Source organism: Ochotona curzoniae, unplaced genomic scaffold (genome assembly GCF_017591425.1).
Source record: "Ochotona curzoniae isolate NIBS_2020 unplaced genomic scaffold, NIBS_Ocur_1.0 contig_4645, whole genome shotgun sequence".
Taxonomy (NCBI): domain Eukaryota; kingdom Metazoa; phylum Chordata; class Mammalia; order Lagomorpha; family Ochotonidae; genus Ochotona; species Ochotona curzoniae.
Genome location: NW_024466353.1, coordinates 984,453 through 1,005,593, shown reverse-complemented (window position 1 = coordinate 1,005,593; position 21,141 = coordinate 984,453). Strand labels below are relative to the sequence as shown.

The window sequence follows — 21,141 nt, the reverse complement described above, 5'->3', positions numbered from 1 at the left end:
TCCCTCTCTCCATCTTCCTCTGTCCTTCTCTCCCTCTCCCCCCTCTTCCTCTGTCCTTCTCTCCCTCTCCATCTTCCTTCCCTCCCCCCTCCTTTCCTTTCTTTCTCCCTCCACCTCTCTTGCTGTCCCTTGTCTTTCTGCTTCCCTTGTCTTTCCCTTCTTCCACCTGCTTTCTTGCCTTCCTCTCTCCTTCTCCCTTTCATTCTGTAGCGGATAAAACTCAGTGGAGAAATTCCAGCGTTAACAAAAATCAAGGACAAATCTCTGAATGTTTTTATTTTCAATATATTCTTACATTTTGAGCATAATAAAGACCATCTTACATAGTCATTCATGTACAATATGTAACAAAAGTCGTATTTAAGGTGTTATTTTAAGTGTTTCATTTATTTTATGTTACTTACTCTTCTGAAGAATTCTATGGGACAGAGATTCATTGATTCCAGGTTTTTGTTAGAAACCATCAGGATCTGCAATTGCACCAGAAGCCCCATGGTTTGAATTCAGGTCTGTCCGCTACGTAGCTAACTCAATTAACATTTCCTTTCTCTTTAAGTGTAACTGTGAGAAACAAAAATCTGCATGTATTTTTATTTTATAGGCAGAATTGTTGGCAATGTTGAAAAACTGCAAAGATGAGATAAATCATGAAAGAAAATCATAGACTTGGCAAATGATAGTTCTTGTCCACATCCTGCTGTTATGTGATTCTCAGGATAAACCAGTCAGATCTCGTCTGTTCCTCCCCTTAGCTTTGCAATAAAATCGTGTTTCTGGTGAGTTTCGTCGGGAACCGTGGCACATTCACCCGAGGCTATCGGGCCGTCATCCTGGACATGGCGTTCCTGTATCACGTGGCCTATGTCCTGGTGTGCATGCTGGGCCTCTTTATCCACGAGTTCTTCTATAGCTTCCTGGTGAGTACGTCTTCTTGGGGCCAGCCGCTGCTGTGAACACACACACTGCTGCTGCCGTATCTGCCCCTTCCTTTGATACTTATTTATTTAAAGAAGAGTCTGACATTTAGAACAAGATCTGTTATTTTTAGAATTTCCTGGAGAAAGTATGAATTATTATCATTTGTATTGCCCTTTTATTGAGGAAGTCACAGCGGTGGTGGATTCTCTGTTTTGTCTCTGAGAGGCAACCTGCTGACCCAGGTTTCAGATGAGTGACGCAGATAGGTTGTTTGCGGTTTCAGCCAACTAGAATCTTTTAAAGATTCTCCGAAAGAATAGGAATGTGGGGGGCAGTAGTTCACTTGGGTGCTGAAATCATCTGTTTTATTTACGGTATTAAATACTACATGCGTCTTTAAAATGGCAGCTACGCAGCAGGAGGGCAGACAGGCCAACACTGCAGGAAAAGGTTTTTTATTCCAGGTTTGTTATTGAACTGTTTTTTATTCCAGGTTTGTTATTGAACTGTTATGCATATATTTCACTTATTAAATGGATTTTTCTGTAGAGTTACTGTGTTTTTTCTGGTTGTCAGTTTTAGCTCCTAAATACGATCGGTACTATTTTCAAGCCACAGGCCAGGTAAGGAAGCAGTAAAGCAACAGGACAGTGTTTGGAAATTGGCAGCACGACAGGATAGCATCCTATGAGGCTGTCAGAGCCATTTATTTATATCTGCAGCTTATAGTTGACGTGCAGTTGACAACACTGTCCGATGAAATGCAGCCTGGCCACGAGTTAAAGATCTAAGCACACTTTGATGAACTAGTTTGCTTGGATCATCAAGGGCAAGTCAGCACCTCCTGTGTTGCCGTCTCCAGCGCACCCCTGGAGGAGGACAGAATCAGGCCAATTTTCCATTTCCCCCTAAACCCACGGAAGCGACCCAGTGAGCTGTGGATTTGCCTGTTAGATTTTGATACAGATACATTTTCTGGGCAGCTGAGTTAGATCATGCAGCAAAACACTTTTCTGCTACAGCGATCCAAATGGATTCTCCATCTGCCTCCTGTTTTGAAGTGCTATACCCAACACTTTTAGAGGATGGCAAAAATGCAATAGTGTATCACTTTTTGAATCACTTTATTAAGATCTGATGGACATAGAAAGGCTAGACATCTGTAGTATATACAACTTGATGAATTTACAAGGATGAATTTACAAGGATTTTGTGCTTCAGCTCTCTAATTTATCTAAAGGGATAGCAGTAGTATGGGAGACCAGTAATATCATTGAACAGATAACAGAGAAAAACAGAATAATATTTGTTGTTAGCAGAAATGCTGCTTTTCTGTTCCTTTGCCCTTTTCTCTAGTTTTGCTTCCCTCTAGGGTTTTGTCTTACAATTCTTACAATAGTGATACCAGTATTGTTTTAAAGGGGTTGTTTATAATGACAGAATAGTCCATTTTGATGCTTAGAGTTTTAGAAAGAAATTCTAATGTGAATTATACAAAAACTCTGTTTTAGCATATTTTAATATAAAAACCTTTTTCTGATTTTTAAAATTACTCTTTTACCTATTTATTTAAAAGCCAGAGTATAGGGCCTTGCCTTGTACCTCTTGGGATCCCATATGGATGCCAGTTCCCCATATGTGTGCCGATTTGTGTCCTGGTGGCTCCACTTCCCATCCAGCTCCCTGCTTGTGCTCTGGGAAAGCAATCGAGAATGGCTCAAAACCTTGGGACCCTACAGTGGGAGACCTGGAGGAAGTTCCTGGCTGCTGGCTCCAGATTGGTTTAGGTCTAGCTGTTATGGCCACTTATGGAGTGAACCAGCAGACAGAAAATCTCTCATCTCTCCTCTTTGTATATCTGCCCTTCCAATATAAATAACTATATCTTTAAAAAAAATGTCAGTTACAGAGAAAGGGAGAGTCAGAGAGGTCTTCTGTCCACTGATGCACTCCCCAGATGGCCACAGCAGCCAAGCTAGGAGCCAGGAGTCCCTCATATAAGTTAGAGGGCCCAAAACTTGGACCATCTTCTGCTGCTTTTCCCAGACCGTTAGCAGGAATCTGGATCAGAAGCGGTGCCAGGGCAGTATCCTGTGCTCATTGAGGGATGCTGAGGTAACAGCGGCCTTACCCACTATGCCACAACACCGGCCTCAACCTTTTTTTTTCTGGAACATAAAGTCAAGAATCAGTTCTTTGCCTAATATAATAGCAATTTTCAGAAACACACTCAGATTCATATTTCAAAGAAACCTCAGCCAGCCCGATATCAATTTTGCCCAGGAACACGCATTCTTAAACAGCAGCTTCTTAACACTACACACTGGCTAGAGCTGACTCAGAACACATGGCCAGACCTCCTTAAGTCAGCATGAGTAACATAAAGGAAAATCTGTCAACTGAAAGCTTAAATTAATGGAGTAATTCAGAGTGCCAACAGCTTAAAGTTCAATTTGCATTTATTAATTTATCTTTAAGGAAGAATATTGACTTTATTTCAAAAGTTGGCTGCCTTACCAGGAGATAAAAAAGATAAAGTTTTCTATTTGGCCATCATTAAAAAAAAAAATCTACTTGCTAAAGTGAGCAAAAAGGCTAGTATCTCTCTGCTCAGCGGTGATTTTTAAGACTGTAGTTAGGTTGGAAAGTAATTGTGGAAACCTCAGTGATCAGAAACTAGAGAACAAGGTTTTGGTGTGTCTCAGGGAAAGTGTGTGACACATAATTGAACATTTCATTGAGTTCAGATACACCTTTTTTTAAAAAAAATTACTTCAATTAGAGAGGCTTATTTTAAAGAGAGAAGGAGAAACAGAAATATACTCCATCCACTGGTTCATTCCCCAAGTGGCTGCAGTGGCTGGGATTGAACAAATCTGAAGCCAGGAGCAACGAGCTGCCTCGGGGTTTCCAATGCAGGTGCAGGATCCCAAGGACTTGGCCTATCCTCCACTGCTTTCCCAGGCCACAAGCAGGGAGCTGGATGGGAAGTGGAGCAGTCATCACAAGAAGCGGTATCCAATTGGAATGCTGGCACTTGCAGGTGCAGGATTAGCCAGTTGAACCATCATGCCATCCCCAAGAGATTCTAATTCTTGCCCACAGGTAGCTGAAGACAAAGCAACTATTCTAATATGAAAAATAGTATTTGTTTCCATATACTTACACCTTTTGAAAATGAATGTTGTTTTGTTGCTTTTAACTAGATTTTGTCATAAGACAAGTACTTGCTCATATGTGATGAATGAAGCTGTTCTTGGTGTTCACTGCAGAAAGCAAATGCGTATCTAGGTTCTTCAGTAGTGCCTAGGTTTTTCTATCCTAAAGACAAAAGGAATGATAATCCAGAAGAGAAGATAAATTAGCAAAATCGTGTTTTAGATTTGTATTTATTTCTGTTTTCAGCAATATACACTGAAGTAATGGGTTTTTCTTCCTTATTATACCCCCTTATGTAAAGAAAAATGCTTCTATTACTCAAGTATTTTTGAATTTGTTATTTTTTCTATTGCGGAGGTCTCATGAAATCAGTCTTCTCATGTCACCTCTGATTCATTAGATAAGCAATGTGTTTGATAAATTTGTCAGTTCATTGCTTCAGTGGAGCCATGTATTCTAAAAGTAAGTGCAAAATATTAGTAAGACTAAAAATAAAGGGTAAATGGCCGATCTGGCCATATTATAATTTTTCAAAAAGTTGAAATAATGCTGTTTCTAGAATATCTTAATAAATGGTATATGTTAGCCAAAAAACCAGTAGGTGTATGTTATATGCTAGGCTAGATTTAATTTGTTGAACACCTGTTTATTAATGAATCATAATCAGAGAAGAAATGGTTGTTTTGGCACGTTTTTAAAAGTGGTTTAAGTTACATTTTTGTTGATGGACTAAAATGACATGCAGTTTTATTTGTAACTACCTTTACATTTATTTACCTGCCGCTACATTGCCTTTTTTTCTTGTTTTCCATGTTTTTGTAGCTTTTTGATTTGGTATACAGAGAAGAGACCTTACTCAATGTCATCAAAAGTGTCACACGGAATGGCCGCTCCATTATTCTGACTGCAGTTCTGGCGCTCATCCTGGTCTACCTGTTCTCCATCATCGGCTTCCTCTTCTTGAAGGATGACTTCACGATGGAAGTGGATAGACTGAAAAACAGGACCCCTGTGACAGGTATTGCTGTTTCCTCTGGTGGCAGACACGGCTCGGGTGTTGCTTGCTAACGGTGTTACAGGTGAACTCACTAAAGCAGCAAGTGTTTTCTTTCATTCGACTGGGAGTATGTTTGCTGCTAGGAGTCATTAATGTGACCTACTTTTAAGCTGGGCACTGAATGGCTGCAGTGAGCTCAGCCTCCGAGAGAAATTTCACTAACACCAAATCTTCTAGCAGTCAGTCAACAACTTCACCAAACACCATTCACTGCTGTTTTTCTGTTGATGTTGGATCACAGTGTCCCATATCATACTTAAAATGCTTGAAAGTGAATAAATGTTTTTATCTGGAAAGGCCTCAGCTAGACATTGGTCTAGAATGCATACTAATGCCCAGTATGCTGTAAGATGAGAACCCGTCAGTCTCTCTGTGACCTTCAGGCTTTCTTCACTGGTGGTTTGGGCACATACCACCCTGTTTGCTTGCTGCGCCCTGTGGTGAGAGTCCTGCTCCTTGCTGTACTGTTTGGGGTTTTTAAAAATTCATTTATGCTTTGCTGTGACTTTGTTTTTCCCATTCTCCTTATGTTGTTGTTTTAGTTCAGTTTCCTTTTTCTTCCTCACCCTTTCACCCCTCGAGCTGTGCAGGGCAGAAATCGTCATTCATTTTCTGGATCGTTTTTCTCAGTGATTTCTTCATGGGTTATGGAAATCACAAAAGGAGACCTGAAACTGTTTAATTTAAAAGTGGAATTTAATTAATGTTGTCTTATCAATAGTATCTTTCTTTTTTACCCTTAATAAGCTTTTCTTAATACTTAAATTCATGGTTTATAGCAGTATCTCAGAATACACGATGATTGGGTGTTATTTAGTTGTGAGTGATCAAAGCACACCGTAAAAACATGATTATATCCATGGACTGAAATATGAAACATGAGGCTCTCTGGAATTTCATACCTAGATAGTAGTATTTATTCCAGAGATTATGAGGTATTTGGATTTTTTTTAAAGATTTATTTTTATTATTTTTTTATTGGAAAGGCAGATATACAGAGAGGAGAGACAGAGAGGAAGATCTTCCGTCCGATGATTCACTCCCCAAGTGAGCGCAACGGTCGATGCTATGCCGATCCGAAGCCAGGAGCCTCTTCCAGGTCTCTCACGCGGGTGCAGGGTCCCAAAGCTTTGGGCTGTCCTCAACTGCTTTCCCGGGCCACAGGCAGGGAGCTGGAAGGGAAGCGGTGCTACCGGGATTAGAACCGGCGCCCATATGGGATCCCGGGCATGCAAGGCGAGGACCTTAACCACTTGCGCCACCGCGCCGGGCCCGTATTTGGATTTTTTAGAAGACTTATTTATTATTTGAAAGGCAAAGAAGCAGAGAAGAAAAGGGGAAGAAAAAAGGGGAGGAGGGAGACAGAGAGATTGGCTTTCCATCCATTGGTTCACTCCCCAAATGGCTACAACAGCTGGAGCTGGGCTAGCCCAAAGCCTGGAGCTCTTCCAGGACTCCCTCATGAGTGCAGGTGCCCAAGCACTCGAGCTGTTTTGCACTGCCTTCTCAGGCACATTACAAGGGAGTGGGTTTGGAATTGGAGTACCTAGGACTCGAACTAGAGTTCATATGGGAAGCCAGTGCCTCAGGCTGAGGCTTAGCCTGCATGGCACTGGCCCCATGAACATGAAATATTTTGTTTTGGGCTCAAATGCTATTGTTTCTAGAATTTCACAGGGTATCGCTCTTTGGAGGACAAGCTCATCTATTAAGTTTCCCCACAGCTCTACTTCCACTACACTGTGGGTCGTGAACTGTCTGATCTCTATCATCTTTGCACTGGGCTTGCTTCCTGGCTTTGAGGCAGGGTCACAGGGAGTTCCTTGGTCCAGAGGGAATCCAAAGCACCATCGTGCTTCTGAATCCTAATGCCCGCGGTTATTGCTAAACATTTATGTTCCTGAATGCCGTTGTGCCATCAATACAAATGTTTTTCTTAGAAATAGAAAAAAAATGTTTTCTTTCTTTTCATAAAGTAAGCAATGTAAACCTTAAAATTTAGCGAAAACTGTTAAATAAAGCATTTGTAAATAAGTCCATCCAGCAGTCAGAACAGTTGGCAAAGTTAAACTGTCTTTTTTTTTTTTCATGGAGTGTCTGTTTGCTAGATTGAAAGCGTTTATGATGAGACCCTAGAAAAGTACCTTTCTTTCCCTAACACTTTAGCAGAGAGCATCTTTGCCCGTTTTCTGTTGTATTAACACATTCGCTGAGAGTGCAGGATGTTTAAAGGACAGAGGCTGGATTATTAGCTCACTGTTCTGGAGGCTGCCACCAGCACCTGCTCAGGATCCAGAAAGGGCCTGTGTGCTGTGTCATGACAACTCGGCAGAGCCAAACTGGCCTTTCTCATAGGCAAACATCCGTGATAACCTGTTAACCCGTGAATGGATGCGTGGTCTCATGAGGGTGGAGCTGTTGTGACTTAACCGGTTTTAATCACCACAGGCTGTGCTGTGGCCATTGAACCATCCTCAGATCTCTACTGCTACATGGCATGAAAGTTTATTCTTTCAAGGGGCTCTGCCCCAGGCCAGCACCTCCTCAGTTGCCTCCTTTTTGAGACTTCTGTCCTCATCTTCCATTCACCACTTCCAACTCCATCTCAGTGTGCAAGTCAAATACCCCAGGAGGTTCCTATTTTCTGTTCTATTCCGGGCCAGGGAGAGGATCCCTGGAGACAATGGATGAAAAGAAAGGTCGTCAACAGCAGAAGGCTCTTGCTTCCCAGAGATACTTTATGCCTCTGTCCAGGAGCCCCTGCTTTAGAGTTGGAGTGCCACCTGCCACAGTCCCTGCCTTACCCATGGTCATCAGAGCTTAGTGCCCAGGATACCTACTGCACATGGGTCATGTGCTTCTGCCATCCCAAGTCAGAAGCTTATGTACATTTGGCCAAAGAGATGTAATTTCATGGTGGTTAAGGTCTCCGGTTTTATCAATACTTTATTTGTCCACTTAGAAAGCTTAAAAGGCTTTCAGTGTGTCAGCCTGAGTCTGCTGTCTATTTATGAAACTTGTTTTAGAGGGCAAAGCTGTGTTCAGAGTTCTAGACCAACTCCCTGGAAGATTAAGGAGCACAACTAAGTTGAGTACAAGTGCCTTTAATTTAGATGCCTTTATCTGTGCTTCGCTTGTCATTTGCCTACTGGTCTTAATACCATGTTCTGCTTTTTGTTGTCTTAGGTGCTTACGGGGTCCCTACTACGACCTTAACTTCCATAATGGAGACATGTGAAAAAGAGAACTGCTCAACCACGATACCAGCTTCCAGTACAGGTCTGTAGAAGGGACTTCAGGACAGTGTGAGGTTCATGTTATTGCTTCTTAGAGAGTTGCTCTAGATGTTTCGTGGTGGGTAGAAACAAAAGATGAAAGAACCGAGAGGATTCAAACTAGAGAAAGGAGTCCCATCTCTGTCCTGCTCATGGGACTCTAGTGCATTTACCCTGTGGTGTTTGTTTCTGAAAGTTCTGCACTGGCAACCACACTAAGGGAGCCCCTCAACAGTGTGTTCACATAACATAAGACCCCCGAAGAGCATCAGATTAGTCCTTGGTTGTAATCCTGGATCTGGTAGTTTGAGGGTGTGTTACGCAAATTCCCTAAACTTAGTTCTAGGAGGCAGAGGAGAGGGGGCCTGAGAGAGGGGAAGGAAAGTATGACACTTTCCCTACCTGCATAGGAGCAAATGCAGCTATGCACATAAAATGAGTGTTTTATGCTATAGTGTTCCCTTGGCATTCAGTGTAATACATAATATTTAATGAAAGGTATTAGAAATCAGTGATGTTACCTAAAACAGCAGAGATTTAGGGACTGCATATCTTTTCATGTTAACACCATTGTCATTAATCAAAGAGTGTGTTTAACTGGAGTCGATGTCTAGTATCTACAGGTGGCAAAATTGGGTTCGAAGCAGATGAGGGAAGAGAAAGGCACAGTGCAAGGATGGGAACACACTGCTGGTCACGTGACGGTGTCTCCTTCCCTGGGCAGCCTCTCTGCTTCAGATGGTGCACCATTGCAGACTGATGGTCTGCTCTACTGACTACATGTTTCATGCTTTATGAACCAATGTGGAATCAAACATGTGACTCCAAACTGTCCCAGCAGCCATGAGCCGCACTATGAGTGGCTGCCGTACAGTTCAGCTCAACTTGCCTTATGGAGCACACCCTGCCCTTTATAAATCCTGGTGTGTGCATCCTCCAGCTTAAATATCTGCAACATCTCCAGCCTTCCTCACAGTTACGGCAGTGACTCATGGTCTAATGCCCCAAGACAAGCACTTAAACGATTTCATTCTGAGTGATAGAACCTGGACTCTCCATTACACTCTTGACCCGTATTTGGCTGACTCTTGGATGAAATGCTGTTCTTCACTGGTTCAACTGTAAAGCCATAAATCCCAACCTATATTCATGTAATTGGGAGTTTGGGCTTTCAAGTGTAAAACCATGGATTTATTTCTATCTGTTTCTGCCAGGTCATAATGACAGGACCTCACAGTTTGCTTAGAGACTAGATTACAACTGTTTTGGCCAAATGATCTCTCTAGGTTTCTGGTTGCTTCCAGTTCCACTGTGCTATGAGCAGCTATAAGGCTCATGATTCTGTCAAGTTATATATTTATTCTCTCATGTCATGCTCAGGTTTGACAAGTCTTAGAAGGAGGGTTGGCAGAATATGTCCCAAACGAAATCCATCTTACCACCTATTTATATGTACATTGACTTAGGAATGGTTATAATAATTTTTTAATTAAGAAAAAGATGTGGAAACTTTTATGTGTGATGTTTGAGTTTTATAGGAAATTTTTTTTTTTTTACTGAAGTCTGCTCTAAAAAAAATTTCGGTTAAAGAAGTTAGCAATGTTTTATAGGACAGCAGCCGTAATGCCAAGGATCATTACACACGGTGGTCATGCTCACATTTTGTGTGCCTCTTCATGTACATAGAACTCTGTCTCAGACTTACCATTCAGCCACGTTTCTCGATTCATTTTCAAAAAATACTGTAACACTGTTTTTCAAGGCTTTTTTTTTTTTTTTTTTGCCAAAACCTGACTTTACAGGTCCTGCCACGTTCCTCGTCGGTGGGTACACATGGGCCTCTTTTGGCTACAACTCCTTCCCATGCTGTCTGAGGTGTGGTTAGTTTTAGTATCTTCCCTTGTCATCACATTCATCTGTCAGCAGTTTGCAGAATCTACCACAACCTCAAAGTCAGGCCTCTATGCACTCCGCTGTCCTATCACCCAGTTTTTTCAAAGCCACAGAAATAAACTTTGAGAATTCAGGCATAGTTTAAGTAACTAGGTAACAGTAAGTAGTTTGGAGGTGTTTTTTTGTTGTTATTGTTGTTGTTTTTTAACGGTCTTGAATTTTGTTTTAGTATCCCTGGTACTTCATTCTTTCAATTCAGTGTTCTTTCTCCTTAGTAGAATATGGGAAATAGTATTAATTAAAAGATTGCTTTCTTACTAGTCAGATACTGTAACACTTAGTTTCAACTTGTATTGATACTTTGTGTTGGTCTTAAATCTCTAAATGCTTTTTTCAAAAATGACATCCTTCATTCTAATGCAAATAACTGTAACTGTAGTTGAATTTGAATTATTAAAGGCCTTGTTTATCTGAAAGAGTAAGAGAGGTAGAGTTGACTCCATAAATGCTTGCAATGGCTGGGAATGGGCTAGAGGTAAAGCAGGGAGTCAGGAACTCAGTCACGGCCTCCTCGGGGTCGTGGGTAGCAAGGATTTAACCACAACCTGCTGTCCTTCGGGAGTCGGGTGGTGCATGAGCAGGAAGCTGGAATCGGGGAGCAGAGCTGGGACTAGAACCCCTGCTGCAGTATGCTTGGGCCTTTTGTAATGTGGGCCTACTGTTCGCACAGGAATACTCACACCATCACAAATGCATGTTAGAACTCGACTAAAATTTAATCCTAGCCTTAGACACAGAGAAGTCATTTTTTAAATCTCAGTGATACCTGCTGCTCAATAAACCAGATTATGTGCCTTGCAGTCTAATATAGTAATGAAAAATGCACAGCCAAACATGCAGATCCGATCTGTAGAACTGGCAGTCAGGTGGATTGTATCACTTAGCATGTTGCACACAGCTTTGAAAGTCCCTTGTATGCATAGAGCCTTTACTGTAGGCCAGCCACCGTGCTAGGTGTTGAGGATTCAATGTTTGATAAGCAAGTATGATCCTGGTCTCCATGGAACGTATCAAATGGTAGAGGAAGCAGAAGAAGTTATCAATGAAAGTTTACCTGTCAGTTTCTTTCACTTAGTGTTTTTGGGTAGATTTCTTCAAATGTGTTGTCTACTGAAGACAATTGCATTTCTTAGATGGAAGCGTATGTTACATACTCATGAACAGGAGCTGGGTTTTTTCCACTCCTGCTTCTGAGGAACATCTGGTAACACCAGGAGATGGATTTGGTTACCAGACCTAGGAGAGGGGTAATGGTGGCAGCTCTTGGGTGGAGACCAGGGAGGCTGAGGAACACCCTGCAATGCACGAAGGATCTCTGGCCCCAAACCCTAACTGTGTGAAGGGTGAGCAAGGTTTGGCTATCACTTTATAGTTCCAAATACAAACTCTTATCAAAGACTTCTCACTGCAATGTCTGCCACCTGGTATTCACTCCATATTTTGTGAAAAGAAGTCACTTCCCATTCTCTGTAGAAGGGTGAGGACAGTTCTTCCCCACAGGCATGACGCTCCAGAGGTTAAATCTGACTTGCTGGGCTCTAGCAGTGCCAGGTAGGAACTAGGGAAGGAAGGTTTTGTGAAGGAAGCTGTGAAGGTTGGGAAGAAAGCATGGGTTACAGTTGGCTTGTGGAGTGTTCGGACACTGGGGACTCTTCAGAGACGCTATGGGGAACCAGGGATATGTGGGCATAGCTTTATACAATGCACAATTATTTCTAGATCAGAATTAAAATTACAAGAATATCTGGATCCTTCTGTTGCCCCTTTGGTCATTATGTTATGCCCCTTTGGCATAGCATTCATCTGATTGAAAATTGCATGAATTTGATCTCCTAGCCCAGGCTGCCTTTCCATTTTGGCTGTGTAAAATTAATTGCAAAATTAGAGTGAAAGGTACAGGCTGGATTTTGTTGTGCAGCAAGTGTTGCTTAGATTTAAAAATAACCCCTCCATGTCTAAGACCAGGATTAAATTTTAATTTGCAAGCCCTGGTGTGCGTTTGCAACAGCCTGAGTGTGTTCCCGTGTGGACAGCAGGCCCCCATTACAAAAGGCCCAGACATGCACAGCAGCCTAATAACAAGGCTCATGGTGGTTGGAACGCAGAACCGCCAGCTTCTAGGAGAGAGCCCTGCCCAAGTGGGCAAGGTCATTGTCCCAGCAGCCGAAAAATCACATGGCAACAGGCAGCCAGCTGTGGCTTTAGAAAAATAACCCCCCCCAAAAAAATCCCCTTTTATTTCATTTGCTGCAGACCTCTCTGATGCCTGAGCAAAAATAATTCATATATATATATATATATATATATATTAAAAAATTCAACCAGACTTTCTAGAAAAGCAAGGCCTTTTGAGACAATTTTCAAAATATAATCATGGTTATGTTGTAAGCAAAAATCATGTTAATGCACAAACATAAAGGAGGAAGTTCACAGGTGCTCAACATTTATGAGTAATTCGAATTTAATATGTTTTGGTATTTTACTTTAATAGAAAAGATTGTTGGACACCAGGAGCGAGTCAGCTGTAAATGCCATTTTGGCTTCTCACAGGGCACCAGTGATTTTAAGTTTTTTTTCCTCAGCTTAAAAAGCTTAAATGTGCATTTCCATAATTAATTGATTATATAACTAAAGCTTAAGAGAAACAAGAAGTCTTCACTTCCACTCAGATTTTCCAAAATGTCTCAGTATCAGTATTACTTTCTTAGAAACCATACAAAGATCATTGAATTCAATTATTAAAATTGGAAAAATGCCATTATTAAAGACATTTCTTGAAACATGACCCATATTCTGGGTTGATACTTCATATTAAAGGGTACCATTTCATATGCTATAGAATTTATATTGTTCTTTTTTCATAGAACTTTGAAAATAATAGTATAGTGGGAAAATGAGCATTAGTCATCTGGAAATGTGTATTTTAACTTGCATTGTTCAAGTACAGAGTGTGTTGATTATATGAAAACCATAACTTTTCATATGGTCTTCCCAGTTACCTGTCAGTAACAAAATAGCTGGTATTTAATAAAGGCTTTACGCATTACCAAACACTGTTCCAAGTTCTTTCTGTGTAGCTGTGTAGTTCTTTAAAGTTTCTGCATATGAGAATTTTGTTTCCAATACTCTGTACCTTTGTTTGTAAATAGCATACTCTCTCCCTTCTTTTAAAACTGCCTGTGTAATGTCACCGCCTCTTGGCCACTGCCAGCTGAACCATCATTCTTGCACCTGGAATCCTTTCTTGCTGCCTTGTGCTCCTTGGGTGCTCGTTGGCTCTTCCTCTGGATGCGGCTATTCTGCCTTCTCTCCAGTGCCACATTTCTTCTAAGACCATTGGCCTACACTTTGTCCTGCCATTTCTTCATGGCCTGTCATCCTTTTCATGTTTCCCGTCTTCTGTTGTTTCCCAACATTTCTAACTGGACTAGGACTCTTTGGTCCTCCCCACGTATATACCTAGCACCTGGCCTGATGGATGTTGGTCTGGCCTAAAAAGGCAAATTTGGCATGGGGGAGGACCAGTTGGTTACACACGTACCTGTAAGAAGTTGACATTAACCTGAGTGAATTTATCTGGCTTCCAATCTGAAGGTCTGGAGTTCTTCATAGTAAGAGTAAAATTGTACCAGCCAAGCTCGTAGAGGTTGGCTAGTAAATGCCAGCTTGCCTGTGCCCTGATTACTGTGGAGGGGGAACACTGGACTATTTTTGATGTTGATCCCTGCTTTCATGCCACACAGAAAGCTAATTCTCATTGCATATTTGTAAACGGTCTGTTTTATTTCACAAGAGCTAATTGTATATGGATTTTACTAGCATGTTTCCAAGGGAAGCAGCCTCATTTTCAAAATCTTGGGGGACAGAGAGGAGCCATGTTTCTGTAGCTTCCCTGTCCTGATTTATCTGTCACTTAATCCATCTTTAGTAAACATTTGTTCTGACATAACCAGTGGTTGTTGAATGAATAAATGAAATGTATACTTGCGTGCTTGAAAGTCTCACTGTGGTAAAATGACATATAGGCATTTCACATGACCTCGCTATTGAAAAACTATGTCTATCTTGGAAATTCTTCCCACTCTCTTATACTTTGCTGTTTTTCTTTCTTGCATGCTCCTTAGCTATCACATTAGAATTTCCATGTACATACATGCACACACACAAAGAATATTACTATTATATCTTATGTAGGGTTTTTTTTTTGCATATGAGCATTTTATTAGTGTTAGTTTCAAATTGATCCTTAGGAAAGTATAGGCATATACCCCCAGTAATGAAATAATATAGTTGCCTCAAGGCTTAAGCTCCTGCCCTATTTATACCATTCTCTGTGCATATGTTCCTAAAAGAACCATCTGAAGGGGTTGACTGTGACACAGTCTCCCCATTTTACTGACGAGGAAGCTGAGGTTCAGGAACTCACCCCATTCCCAACAGGAACAGAGGAGAACTTGAGACGTGTCTGTCTGGCTTCCCTGTGGACACTCTGTCCTTTTGGTGATTTTGTTCTGTCTTCAGCAGGTTTCAGCACAGCCTTCCCACCACAGTCATGCATGGTGAATATTTCATGTCTTCCTTCTGCCACTTTACCATCTACAGGGAAAGAAAAGTATTTCAGGATATTGTTTCTGTGGCTAACCCAGTTGGTGAAATAAATGCTGTGTGACTTCAAAAAAAAATTACATCTTTGAAAGCAAATAATAGTATATTTCATAATGTGGACTTGCCACCCCGTTTGACTGCAGTGGTTTTTTTTTTTTTTTGCAGCCGATGAAGAATATGAAGATGGAATTGAAAGGACCTGTGACACTCTGCTCATGTGCATTGTCACCGTGTTGAACCAGGGTCTCAGGAACGGTGGGGGCGTGGGGGATGTTCTGAGACGGCCATCGAAAGATGTAAGCCCAAGGAAAAATCTGGTTTTCAGGAACTCAAATTATTGTTTAACTTCTCTTAATAGAATCTGGCTTTGGTTCCAGGGTAACACGTATATTTTACTTCAAAATTTCATGGAAAGTAGAATTTTAAAATAATTTTTTTTTTGTGCCAAAAAACCTTTGACGTCCATGTGCCATTTTTCTCAAAATACATTTTTTTCGTGAGCTTTCTAAAGTACCCCTAAAAAAGGCACTGAAACAAAGTTTTGCAACCAAATAAAATATCCTCTACTTATATTTTCTATGAAGTTTCTGAGGAACTCATATCATTTGCTATGTTGTATAATAAGGTTGCAAAGCAATATGGAATATTCTGGAGATAAGCATCATGCATTGTTTTCATGTCTTGGTGGTATATTGTGGTACAGCTGTGGCTTTCTACAGGGGTCACTGTAAGAGAGTAACAGAAATGAGGCTCCCCTATCTTGTTCTCTAAGCGTGAAGACTCCTTTCCTTACCTATGATTGATCTAAACCTTCAACAGGATTGAGCCAGATTTCATCTTTTAAAATGTCAAGGCAGAAAAATCTCCCGATAATTATACAATGTGGGAGCTCAGCAGATCTTGGCTCTGCATGAGGCCAGTTACAGCATGTTGTCAGGTCATCTAACATTGAAAGCCTTGGTCCTTCACCTGTTAGGCCAATCGGACTGCACAGTCTGGAGGGTGTATGTTAATGCTCTTCAGCAGGTGGATGCCACAAAACCCGCTCCAAAAACTGGTAAAACATTGGGTCCTGCTCAGCTCCATAAGGGCTGGCCTTTGGGGCTGGTGTTTAACTACCTTCTTGTGTAGCATCTGAAGCAGGGGCCTGCTGTGCCAAAATATATTTAAGAAAACGACATAATGAAGTGGTTCATAGCAAAGGTAAATCCCTCCCTTGGGACCGGAGCCTATCAGTCCTAGTGAAATGGAAAAGGTCCTATGACTTGTCTGGAAAGTTGACACAAAAAATACTTTTCCAACCTGGATTGCTACTTGTGTTCATTTTGCAAGTGTGTTAAATATGTTTCCATTACTAGACAATGCACTAAATCGGCATGCAAATTGTAATGCAATTGCATTACAAATTTACCATTGTGAATTTGCATTTCAGGAGCCCTTATTTGCTGCCCGAGTGGTTTATGATCTTCTGTTCTTTTTCATCGTCATCATCATCGTTCTTAACTTGATTTTTGGTGTTATCATTGACACCTTTGCTGATCTCAGAAGCGAAAAGCAGAAAAAAGAGGAGATTCTAAAGACGACCTGCTTCATTTGTGGTGAGTCAGATAATCAGTGAACAAGCTGGTTAGCACAAAGAGGTGTGAGAATGATTTCTGTTTGCCATGCTTTTTGGAGGAATTATTACTTCAAAATGAAGGCTGGATATGATTCAGATTATATAACTGAGCATCAGGCTGGAATTTTCTGTTTCCAGAAATAGAAAAATCATATCCCAACACTACCCTGCCAGTGTTTCTGCAGTTTACATGTGTCTCTCACTATAGAATATGATGCAAAATGCCGGAAAGTTTTATCAACTGGGAAACGAGTTTATACTCACATATTGCTTATACAATGCAGTGGTTTTTATGTATTTTGCTAGATGAGGAATCTGAGAATGCCTTCTCCAGCAGCTGCGACTCCTACTCACTGTCATCTTAGGTTTCAGATGCTGGGATATTCAGGACTCTGTCTCACACACGTGCACTGCACACAAACAAGTACCTGCATGGCCCACACCCCTGCCCTGCCTCACTCACGGACCCACTCTGCACGCCTCATTCTCTTTGACCTCCTCTCTGTATCTGTCACCCCTTGTGGCTCGCGTCTCTGTAGCGGCCTCCTCCGGTCTCACATGTGCCCGTTTCAGGGTGCTCATCAGCTCTAGGTTTCCCTCACCCTCCATTTTTCCATGTAGCTGGAGATTTTTGGGTGAGTGCTGCAAAAGCCGCACACAGCATTACTCTGTGTACCTTAAATCAGATTGATGGTAAGCCCCACTCTTTCCTTGACTCATCTGCTCTTTACTGCTTCCTTCTTGGTGGCTTTCCCAGACCTTCACAGCATCCTTGCAAAGGTTGGGGCTGTACCAGGGAGTAATGCATAATGTGCTATATTCCCAAGACATAAATGTGAGTTAGGTACCCCCTGTTTTAAGATGTTCACAATCTTCTGTGGGATGCAGACACTAACAGTAGCATTGCTCTTTTGGGATAGACAAGTTCTTGGGGGAGCTGTCCGTATTCATGGGGAATAGCTCTGAAAGCTTGAATAGGGAGTAAGGATGAGGATTCAAGAAAGCTTGTTAGAAATGCTGGTGATGGGCCTGATGTGGTAGCTTAGCAGGTAAGGTCCTCACCTTGCATGCACTGGGATCCCATATGGGTGTCGTTTCATATCCCAGCGGCCCCAATTCCCATACAACTCTCTGCTTGTAGCCTGGGAAAGCAGTTGAGGATGGTCTAAAGCCTTTGGACCCTGCACCTGTGTGGGAGACCTGGAGGAGGCTTCTGACTCCTGGCTTAGGATCGGCTCAGCTCCGGTTGTTGTGCCTGCTTGGGGAGTGAATCATCAGATGGAAAATCTTCTCTGACTCTCCTCTTGTCTGTATATCTGGCTTTCCATTAAAAATAAATAAAATGGTTTTTTTATGGCCAAAGATGAAAGGGAATTAGAAATGGGTAGAAGCAGCTTGGTCAGGATCAGCCGCAGAGCTGCGCAGCACAGCGGTGTCCTTAACACTCTCTCAATAGCTCAGTGCTGCTGCATGTCCCAGCAAGAGCAAGGCATGCTCAGAGGAGGGGCCAACCAGAGCGTGGCCTTGAACGTTAGGCAGGCTGCAGTTTGCCCTGAGGACTCATAAGAAGGGTGACCCTTAAACTGTGATGGGAGAGTGCAGAACCTGATTTCTCTGTGTCCTCCTCGGAGGCAGCTGTGAGAGGCCATTCATTCATCCGGGGTCAGTCCTGGAGTCAGGGCAACCAGGTGGGCTGTTATTGCCACAGTCCAGGAGAAAGTTAGTTAGTAGTCTGAGGATTGAAACTAGAAATATCCAGAAGGAAGACTGTTTCCATCTTGGTGGTTAGGAAAGAATCTGAAAGGCAGCTTGGGTGCAAGTGTGCATGGTAAAACCGACAGTTAACCAAGTATAATCAGCAAGACAAGCAGCTTGTGTGGAAACATGCTGAGTTTACCTTTGGCAGTACTCACGTCGAGGCGTGCCCCGAGCATCTTAGAGGGCAGCGTGTGGGTCTGAGCCCCAGAGGAGTCTGAGTTGAGGACAAGTGTTGGGAGATCCTCAGCCTGCAGGTGTAGCCAGATCAGAAGTGTGGAGACAAGCTTCTGGGTTAGGCCTTGTACTCTTCTTACATTTCTTTCATAAGTTACTGTCCACTCTCACTCTGTGGGGTAAATTCTATGAGCAAATGGAAGGCAAGTACCTGCAGCAGACACATGTGAGAAATACTATAATGATGAATACCTAGATGTGCATTCACTCCAGAACTTGGGACCACATTTTAGATTGGATAGACCTACATGTTATAGACCTTAATTATAAGAATGATTAAGACATTGGGATATTTGGGAGTTAGACTCGTAGGCTGTAAAACAGCTGTGAGTAATTTAGAAATGGTTCATGGGAGAGGAGTGTCGAACATTGTCTGTCATCCATAGAAGGGTCTGGTGGTAAGTAACAGAGGCCAAATCTTCACAGTAGAGAAGTGCTGGCACCAGCTGAGCTCCAAGGAACACCATGGTAGGACAACTGTGGCTAGATCCTCATGACTGGCATAGACAGGGGTTGCAACTTTGCCAGCCATTGGAGAACCTAACATGGCATGAAAAATGATATCTAGTGGTGCAGATGGCCATCTGGATAGGCTAATGGTTAGTGGAAGATAGTGCTGAAACAGCACGAATAGAAACAAAGCAGTTCTTATATGTGTATTACTCATTAGCTTCCACTTCAGTGAGAGGACTGGCGGGATGACAGTTGCCAGGGTGTTGGGAACGGGCAGCAAAGCTTAGAGAACAAGAAGCAGCGACAGTGAGGGACAGCCTTGACATTTCCCTCCTTCACACTGTCGGATTCCTTGTGGTACCCACCCTCTCTCCAGCGTCTTCCTCAGTCTACCTCCCAATCATGCAACTCTAGACACTTTGACCTCCTTGCGGGTGGTGAGGGGCCTTCAGCACCAGTGCAAATCCCTTACCTTTCTAAAGCTCTTTCTGGTTTGCACTGAATATCCAGTTTCCTCTTCATTTCCAAATGCTCCCTTTTAGCCACATCAGAATGATGAGGCTGTCTCTCGTGGTCACACGTTCTTGTTCTCTGCCACTCTGCCATGCCCTTTCTTCTGTCCCCATGGCAAAATAAATGTTTATTTCAATCTTGGGTAACTCTTCCCTTATCAAGAGCTGTTAACCTGAGCAACTTACTGATTCATTTTCACTCCATTTTGTCATCATATTGAACTGCCTGAATTATAATAACATATTTAGACATCCTTGTGGTTGTCAGCATAGATAGGTGCTCAGTAGAAACTAAGAATCTTTTATCACCATTTACTTCTTCTCCATTTGGTATAATCAGGTTCCAAAGTCAAATTCTTGAAGTTTTGCATGTCATTGAAGCTTTTCAAATGGATACTTTCCCCTCTTTCATGCTTCCTTGGCAGTTTGTACCCCTTGAGAATGTAACACAATCTGTTTCATCCGTTATAACACTATTCACTGATAGTAGAAATATTTTCATAGTTCCTTGCATTTCCTAGGTGTTTGAGTTGAATTCTGGGAAAATATTTCCTGGGAAAACCTCTTCTTTTTACCTCTCTTTCCCTCCATATTTCCCTCCCTCCCTCTCTCTCTCTTTCTCTCCCTTTTATCTCTTCTTCCTGCCTCCCTCTCTCTCCCTTTCTTCCTTCCTTCACTCTCACCGCCCTTCTCTACCCTTCCTTTCTCCCCTACATACACACACACACACACACACACACACACCTCCATTGGGCTATAATTCATATATGTTAGAGATCATTCTTTATATGTCCTTGAGTAATGTATCTCTCACCATAGTCAACTGGAGAACATTTCCATTGTTTGAAAAAGAAAACTCATCCATCCTTCACCTGTTAGTGCCTCCCCAGTCCTGTTGTCCTCAGCCTAGGCAACTGCTGGTCTTTACTGGCTTTGACTAGAATCAGAATATGTGATCTTTTGAGACTGCGGTTTTGAAGGTTCAGAAAGACAGAAGGTCTTTCTCCTTCTTTCAAGTCTGACCTGTCTTTCCAATAAAAATAAATAAATCTTAAAAAAAAAAAAGATGATGACTTTTGTGAAACCAGACAGTGAAGACTTAGAGAGTGTCAGGGGAAGAGTTTGGAGATCAGCAGAAACAACCAGTCCAAGATCCTGAATGACGGATCTGTGTCCAAGGAACAGCAATGGGAGAGTGCGATTGCGTGGAGTCAGCAGGAAGAACATGGGAGGAGAGGAGACGCCTGTGACTAAGAACCCACATCACAGAGGACTTAAATATTGTTTGAAATATCCTCTCACTGAAAAAGCATCCACTGTCTAGCTAAAACTACAGTTCGCTGGGAATCCTGTATTTCATCTAGCAGTACTACTCACAGGTCAGGATAAGACCCCATTTCATCTAGATGGCTGCCGTGTTGAGATTAGACGTGGAGGATGAAATTGGAAACAGGTCTATGGAACACTTGCAGCAATCTGGGTGAAGATGATGGCTCGGGACATGGGGGTAGCCATGGAGGTGGTGAGAAGCAGTCAGATTTAGAACAAATTTGGGGTGCCAGAAGTGTTTCGGCATGGATTGAATGTGGTATGTGAGAG

At 42.2% G+C, this 21,141-nt stretch overlaps 1 protein-coding gene across 4 annotated transcripts in view; it reads left to right on the top strand.

Annotated features, from left to right (window-relative positions):
- ITPR2 (inositol 1,4,5-trisphosphate receptor type 2) overlaps window positions 1–21,141 on the top strand; it is a 400,740-nt gene that overhangs the window by 334,562 nt on the left and 45,037 nt on the right. For all 4 annotated transcript variants that reach the window (XM_040987441.1, XM_040987440.1, XM_040987442.1 and 1 more), the window contains 5 exons: window positions 753–917; window positions 4,900–5,095; window positions 8,321–8,413; window positions 15,133–15,263; window positions 16,400–16,565. In XM_040987441.1, the coding sequence (XP_040843375.1) occupies window positions 753–917; window positions 4,900–5,095; window positions 8,321–8,413; window positions 15,133–15,263; window positions 16,400–16,565 (751 nt within the window). The remainder of the gene's footprint in view (window positions 1–752; window positions 918–4,899; window positions 5,096–8,320; window positions 8,414–15,132; window positions 15,264–16,399; window positions 16,566–21,141) is intronic.